The 8,741-nt window shown below is 30.3% G+C and overlaps 1 protein-coding gene across 1 annotated transcript; it reads left to right on the top strand.

Annotated features, from left to right (window-relative positions):
* The first annotated feature begins 308 nt into the window (after positions 1–308).
* LOC111318173 (uncharacterized) lies at positions 309–5,082 on the top strand. Its single transcript, XM_022920872.2, has 6 exons — positions 309–1,605; positions 3,118–3,173; positions 3,277–3,507; positions 3,653–3,944; positions 4,049–4,245; positions 4,522–5,082. Exons 1-6 carry the CDS (start codon positions 544–546, stop codon positions 4,673–4,675), a joined length of 1,992 nt encoding a protein of 663 aa, XP_022776607.2. The 5' UTR covers positions 309–543; the 3' UTR covers positions 4,676–5,082.
* Positions 5,083–8,741: the final 3,659 nt, after the last annotated feature.

Here is an 8,741-nt window from a genome sequence, read left to right as displayed (position 1 = left end):
TTAAAATTTGTAAAAATTAATTATATTTAAATAATATGAGACGGAAAAAATACTATAAATTGTTGTACGGCTTTGATTTGATCTTCTGATTCGATCAATGCCATTTGGATGGAGACTGAAAGACCTATTCCCCAAAATCATTATCTCAGCAAAGCAATTAGACTTTTTCCCTTCGACAAAGCCTAAGTCATTAACCCCTAGATTAACGCCCACCAAACAAAACTAATTCCCAAAATTTCCCCTTAAAATACGCGAAAAATGGGACCCAAAATCTATTTTCAAAGGGCCGGTCAGTCTCAACTCAAACTGATGCCACCATTGTTTTTTGTAAGCGGAACTGACCATAAAAGGGTCTCTCTGTCTTTACGTCTTTTGACCTCATCTCCAAGCCCAACAATTTTCTTTTATAGTTTCCTTCCAATTTTCATCGTATCTTTTATATTTGCCTTCCATTAAATCTCTCCGTTTTCATCGCTCTGTTTATCCTTATTCTCCTTTCTTCTTTATATCTTATTTTCTTTTTGTTTTACTTTCCTTTTGGAGATGAATCAAATAGAAATGGACCCAGAGCAACACGGAGTCGACGATGATCAGAAGAAGATTCCCAACGGTGGCGGAAACGGAAAAGTGAATGGAACCGCCGTGTCGGGTGATCAAGATGGAGGAGAATTCTCTGATGTCGAGATGGAGAAAAGCTGTGAAGAGAAGGAGGAGCAGCTCCAAGACAAGGAGGATTCTAATTCAAGTTCCCCCGACGTTAGTGAAAACCACGACACCGACGCTAAGGAGGTTAATCTTAATCCTCAAACCAATGGTAATGGCCATAATCATTACATACCAGCAATCAAGTCACAAGTTCATCTCCCAAAACCCGAGCCACCACCACAGCCAAAAGCGGAACGTTCACAATCGTTGTCCATGGCCGAAAACATGCCTTCCATAGGAAAATACATCAGAGACCGAAGCAGCACTTTTTCAGCAGCAATCATCAAACGCTTATCATCATTGAAAGAAGATAACGGGGATTTCATCGTGAAAAACGATTCGTTAAACTTCGAGGCAACAGAGTTCAAAATCCCAGGGGTCAAAGTTATAGTAAAACTGAAAGGCGAAGATGAAAGGCAAGAAATAAGAGGTCGGATAACGTTTTTTACAAGGTCGAACTGTCGAGACTGCACCGCTGTTCGTAAATTCTTCAGAGAAAAGGGCCTTAGATACGTTGAAATAAACATCGACGTGTTCCCCAAAAGGGCGAAGGAGTTGGTCGAAAGAACAGGGAGTTCCGAAGTACCCCAGATATTCTTTAACGAGCATTTGTTGGGTGGATTGGTAACGTTGAATTCATTGAGAAATAGTGGGGAGTTGGATAAGAGAATGAAGGATTTGTTGGGTCAGAAATGTCCAGAGGAAGCGCCTGATATAACAGCTTATGGATTTGACGATGAGGAGGAAGAAGAAGATGAGTTGGTGGGGATTGTGAAGGTTCTGAGACAGAGCTTGCCTATTCAGGATCGTTTGATTAAGATGAAGATTATCAAGAATTGCTTTGCTGGTGCTGATATGGTGGAAGCCATCATTCACCACCTTGACTGCGGCAGAAGAAAGGTAATTTCTTTACTTTTTTCCCTTATTATTATTTTTTTTAATTTTTTTCCAATTTTGCTTGCTTATTTATTGGTCTTAATTTACTTCGTCATCAAAACCTTCCGCAGTTTCTCTTTTGGACGAGAAAACGTGTTTGAATGTCTCTCATCGAATGGAATTTTTTTTTTACTTTAACTTCATTTTATTTTAAATATATTACTAATTAAAATATTTTTAAAAAATTTAAATGAAAAAATTTTCAAATATAATTTAAAAATACATATTTAATATATTAAAAAAATAAATGATCAAATGATTGTAAAAAATCAAATCAAAGTAACTTACAAACGAAGGAAGCAAGTTGTTGTTTTTTTTTTTTCACATATAGTAAGGATTTGATTTTAAATCATGTTTCCCCATTTCATTTCAAAAATAAAAAGACCATTTTTTTTTTGTCTTCGTGGGCCCAATGAAACATACACGGTTACACTCACGACGCTAGTGATGGGTTGCACGCCGCACGCTGAGTGCCAGTATGATAGCACCACGTTCGTCCAATTATATTTATGTTTATTTAAGTTTATTATTATTGCTACTAATCGAAATTGAAATGATGATTATTATTATTATTCAAATTAAGTACTAGTAATTGTGGATTAGCAACAACTCTTATGTTATAGTTATAGGCTTATCGCAATCCTCTCATCACATAATTGGACGTACCATAAAGCTACATAACAGTAATCATCGTCTGGTCAAGGATTATTAATGTTATGCCAAACCATAATCATTAGTACATTTTGATGTTATGAGTTAGTATTTAACTTTACTTTTTCACAAAAAAAAAATCTTAGTTTAATATAAAAAAAGAAGTTATAAATGTTATGATTTGAAATTTAAATATATTTAAATATTTTTTAAAATAATTTTATTAATTAATTAAATTAAAATTCGAATTAAAAAAATCTTAGCTTGTCATTGAATTGATGGCCTTGTACGATACTTGTTCGGAAAGTGGTCCACCAGACTTGCTATTATAGGGTTTACAACTCTTGTCATTAGTTTGCAAATTAAGTTGGGGTAAATGGAAGGCAAGTTGTATGTCTAATTGCTATTTCTTCAAGAAACATTTAATTCAATAATTAATACATTATTTTATAATTTATTCAAAAAGCTAAATTTTGGGTTATCGGAGCAGAGCCCTATACATTCAAATTAAATCTGAAAAAATATTTGCATAATCATGGTGGGAAAGCGAATCAAGTGGACCAGCCATGACTACTTCAAGAGTTGGTACTTGATAGCTTTTAACAACAGATGTTCAAGGGCTTGGCCTCCTCGCCGTCCTTACTGCCTAATTTCTCGCCTTTCTTTATGGCCCCAAATTTTGCTTCTTGGACTTCCATTAACGACTGTTTTTGTGTACAAACCTCAGCGAATAGAACCGAGTTGTTAACTTGACATGGATGACATGAATAAGATGTCTTGCAGGAGATATTGACACTTTTTTAATCCTTCATAAATTATATACAGGGCATTGAAACTGCAAAGCGGCTGGCCCAGAAGCACTTCATCCACCATGTCTTTGGGTAGGCACATGGTCTCGTACATTACTTCTAATGTTAATTTTAAATATACTTTTCATCTAGACCTGACATCTCTTTCAATGGTTTAATTGCTATTTTTGTTCAGGGAAAATGATTTTGAAGAAGGAAAACATTTTTATCGTTTCCTTGAGCATGAACCATTTATCATGGGATGCTTCAACTTTCGAACTTCAACAAATGATAGTGAGCCCAAATCCGCATCTTTTCTAGCGGATAGACTCACCAGGTTAATGTCAGCCATACTGGAAGCATACGCGTCTGATGACAGGCTACATGTTAACTATTATGCCATCAGCAAAAGTGAAGAATTCCGCAGGTATTTTGCTTCTTCATTTCCTCTTTAGATCATTTTGCTCCAATGCTGTTCAGGGATCAGAGTGGTGGGGAGCGCATTGATTATTTCATCCCATAATCATTATAAATATCTCTAACCTTTTCTTTTTCTTTTACTGTTGATGCAGGTACTTAAATTTGGCACGAGATCTGCAAAGGGTCAATCTCCAATCACTCACTCCAGATGAGAGGCTAGCCTTCTTCTTAAACTTATACAATGCCATGGTCATCCATGCTGTAATCAGCATCGGACATCCTGAAGGAATACTTGATAAGAGAGCCTTTTTCTGTGATTTCCAATATGTAGTTGGAGGGTACCCTTACTCCCTCAGCATCATAGAAAATGGGATCCTCAGAAACAATCGAAAGTCCCCTTATTCCTTGATCAGGCCCTTTAGCAATGGAGACAGGCGCTTAGAGGTAACCCAACTTCATCAATTTCTTCCGTCTAGATTTTTGCAACCTTTCACGTTATAAATCATGCATGCTTGACAAAATTTTTTTTTTCCATTTTAAATTGACAGCTTGCTCCTACTAAAGTTAATCCATTAATCCATTTTGGGCTGTGCAATGGAACAAGGTCAAGCCCAACAGTGAGGTTTTTCACTCCTCAGGGTGTTGAAGGTGAGTTAAGATGTGCTACAAGGGAGTACTTCCAGAGAGGAGGAATAGAGATTAATTTGGACAAGAGGACAGTTTATTTAACTCGGATCATCAAGTGGTAAGTTTTCAACTTACTGATGTCAACTAATTCGTATTAACTGCTTCTTACATCAAAATTGAAAAAAAAAAAACCGAAAGTTAACTAAATTGATTTATACAATCATTTTTACAATAAATTATTTAATAAATCTTGAATTAAAACCCCGACACATATAATCATTTTCCCTATTTTTAGGCTACAGCCCATTTCATATAAAAAAAATTGAAAGAAAAAATAGTTAGAAGTGACAGTTCAACTTATTGAATTTAACTCGTTGCATTTTTTTCCTTAAAGGTTTAGCGCAGATTTTGGACAAGAGAAAGATGTCCTCAAGTGGGTCATGAGTTACCTGGATGCAACTAGATCGGGGCTTTTGACCCATCTTTTGGCTGATGGAGGCCCTATTAACATTGTGTACCAGAATTATGATTGGTCTGGTAATTTGTGACCTTCCAATTTTTCAAGTCGTTGGCTGTTTCAGATAGAAATTTTGGGATGAAACCGTTGAAGCAAACGAGTTTCATTCATATCGTTACAAAGAATAGAGGAAGATGCAAATGACAGGGAAACTTTTGTATATAATACCTCAAGTTCAAAGGTTACATGGGGGATTAGTCTTCTGCCTTAGCAAAGGTATCATCAAAGACATTATAAAAATCTTGTCTCGTTTTTGCCTTGTATTTTTGGGTGAATTGCAACAATCATTAAAGTTGATTTGCACTAGAAGAAAAATCTGAGTCCTTGGCATGTTAGACTCTGATGTCCTTTTTTTTTTTTTTTTTTTTCCAATTGAGGAAGATATGTAACAATTTGAAAGATGAAATGATTAAAATGAAAGAATATGATCTGTCAACCATTGTCAGTCTATCATGTGTGCATAGGCATCATCACGAAAATCAAGTCATAGTTGCTAAACGAACAACAGCAATGTTCTTCCATTCTATTTTTCCTTCTCTAAAATGGAATAAAGGGGATTCAGAAGTCCTTACTAGTAAGAAAAACAACTATTTTTAAGCGAGGGTAAATGGAAGAAAGGAAATGGGGCGAGAAAACAATGAAGGAAAATGAAATCTTCATTTAATCACAATAAAACATTATATTCATGATCTATGGTAAATCCTAAAATTTAGGTATCTAACCTTTTTTTTTTCTATGTGTCAGCTTTGTGTTCAAAGTACTAGTAACTATAACAAGAAGTTAAGTTTTATATTTTATAATTTTTGAATTGGTTGTATGAAAAACCAAAAATAAAAATCATGTTATATTATAATTTTAAATTTTTTTGTATCACTCATTTTTATAAAAAATAATTTTTTTAATTACTTTTTTGATCATTATATTATTTTTTATTACTGACATCCGTATCTTTCATAATTTAATTTTAAAATCTTTAATCTTTCTTAAATTCAAAATTTTATTTTTTTTAATTAATGTAAAGATAAAATTATGTTTCACACGTCCAAATAATTTCAAATGATTTTCTTTCATCTTTTTTTTTTAATTTAGACTCCTAATTTTCTTCAAAATTTTTCATTTTTTATGTTATCTCTTTTATTCATCTAAAAATCCTTTATCTCCGTTACACTCACTTTCTTCTAATATTGTCTGTTTGTGTTCAAAGTACTAGCAATTATTGTTATTATTTCAACCATTGATAATCCATTGGAGAGCCTTACCGAAGAGCTCCCACCGCATAGAGTATGCATTTATGATTAAATCCCTAGCCCTGTCAAATAAATGGGAGCCAGGTGTTTAATATAAAACATTTTAATGGTGATAATATTTATGGGTTTTTATAATCTAAAAAAGATAAGAGACATAGAAAAATAAAGCCCAACCCATAGAATAGTTTATATTTTGTAACAATATGTCTACCATCTGGACCCATGCTAATGTTAAAATGCAAAGCCCTAAAGCCCGATATAAAACTAAAAGTTTTACGGAATTGGGAGGAGGGAAATGGAGAACGCCAATTCAGCCATCGGCCCTGACAGGTAGCTATAAATGCGGACGAACAGGCCGTGGGTCACATGACTACTTCCCCGACGCCCCCAAATCCTACCATCCCAATCCGAGAAAATCGAAACGGAGAGTATAAATATTATTTTTAATCATAAAATATATTTAAAAATAATAAAATGTTATTGTTTAATATTTCAATATATCTTTTTTAATTTTTTTTTATTTTAAGAAAAATCCTATTACAAGAGAAAAAAAGAAAGACTTAATTCAAAACCAAGCTTTTATATCCTTTTAAAACTTGTATGTCTTTTTGTATATATTTTTTAATAATTTTCATTGTTACAAAACCTGACGACTTGATCAAGAGTTTCAAATGAGTAATCGTGTTCAGCCCGGCTTGACTTGTATATAATTAAAATTTATTTTGATTAGCACATATAATTATTTTAAAAAATAATATTTAATAAATTTAAAATTTATTTGTAAAAAAAAAATTTTGAACGTAACTTAATAAATATCGATTAGTCACTCATATGAATAATCCAAATCTTGACAAAAAAAAAAGTTATATAAAGTTTAAGCACCACAATAGATTATTTTATTTATCATAATTTTTTTTAATTTAATAATAAATAAATTATTTAATCTCTTATATCAAAATAAAATATATCGTATTTGATAATTTAAGATAAATAATTACAGATTATATATTTAAAATAATTTAAATAAATAATCATCAATAAAATTTAAATTTAAAATTTTTTCGTTAAAAAAAATAAATTCGATTGAATCAATTATTTATTAATATAAATAATCAATTGTCGTTACTAGAAAAAGAATACTGTGTAACCAATTCTAAACGTTGGGAATTCTCGTCACTTATCCAACGTCTACTTTTTAACGAACGACCGTTAGAAAAAAGACCATTCCAAAAGAAAAAACAAAACAACGAAAGGAATATTAATATCCAAAATAAAAGTTCAAAGCCCTTACATCAAAAGTTTCACTATCATCTCATTTTCTGAACCTCTATCAATCTTTATTTTTGAAATATTTTTTATTTTTTCTTTTCAATTATAAACTTATTTTTCTTTTCGAATATTAAGAACCGTTGGATATTATATATTATGAAACAATTATTAATTTGTGTCTTAAAAATATTTATTAAAATTTTTTAAAATGCATTAATAATAGTAATTAATACATTTTAGAGATTTAGATACCTTCTCATAACCAAAATCTTACTATTTGTTGTAATAATTTTGTATTAAATATATTAATTGATAATTTTACCAATAATTTTTAATATATTAAATGAAAATATTATTATAAACAATAATAAAGGACACTCATTAATAAAATTTTTAATTTTGTACGTCAGGTAACATTGAATAATAAATATGGTCAATTTTAATAATTTTCATTTAGCAGGCTGAAATTTAATGGTGTTCTATAAATATTCAACAAAAACACCACGATTCCTTAAAAGGAAATTAAAAAAAAAAAAGCATCTCGAGAAATCTCAAATTTAATGTAATTTAAAGGTGGCCTATCACTTAAAAATTTGTTTCTTCTACATTTATTGGTGATATTTTTTGAAATTTTATAAATATGAGGATAAATAGATTATTTAATTTTTTAAGTCAAAGTAAAATATATCATATATGATAATTTAAAATAAACTATTATAAATTGTACATTCGAGATGCTTCTAACAAGTGACGATCGATAATATTCGAACTCAAAAATTTTTTAATTAAATAAAACAAATACAATTAATTAAATCGATCATTTGTAAATATTTATCGATGATATCATTCTTTATTTTTTATCACTTCAAATTTTAATTAGAAAACAATACTTATTATTTTAAATTTACAAACAGCTCCTTTCTAGTGTTACCTACTTTCTATTTTACTTTATTATTTTATAACCTTTTTTGTGTAAGAAATTATCACACATTGATTTTTTCAAAATTCTAATGTGAAAAACTCCAAAATTGAAGTCCCTTTTTCTTTATAAAATTAGTATGAATATTAATTGAAAAAGAATAGTAATTTCAAGTTTATCATACTTGAATTTGAAATGTAATTAAATTAGTTCATATAAATACTATTTAAAAGTAATATTTAATAAATTTAAAATTAAAATTTTAATATCTATAATTTATTTTTTTTATTTTTAAGCTATAACTTCATTTGTAAAAAAAAAAAAAAATGATACTCAATGGCATGATATGAACAAAATAATAATAATAAATTTTTTATTTAATATTTAAATTTATAAAAAATTAATCCATAATCATTAAAATTAAAATATAAAAATTTAATATTATACCTATAAATCAAACAAAGACATGTAACAACCCATTCTCGTGTCCTTATTAAATACTATATATAAATGTAACAATATTATTTCGTTGATAAAATCAACCATAATTAATCTGCCCTTAGTCTTGATGAAGCAATGAGCTAAGGGGGAGCTCCAACCTCTAGAACTAGATTTCCGGCAAACTAGTCGGGATTGTCGTGTGTCGAAAAACGACCGAAAAC

This window comes from Durio zibethinus, chromosome 2, assembly GCF_047325235.1.
Source record: "Durio zibethinus cultivar Kanyao isolate XHJ-2024 chromosome 2, ASM4732523v1, whole genome shotgun sequence".
Classification (NCBI taxonomy): domain Eukaryota; kingdom Viridiplantae; phylum Streptophyta; class Magnoliopsida; order Malvales; family Malvaceae; genus Durio; species Durio zibethinus.
The sequence above is the reverse complement of the archived record's forward strand: the minus strand, read 5'-3'. Positions and strand labels throughout refer to the sequence as shown.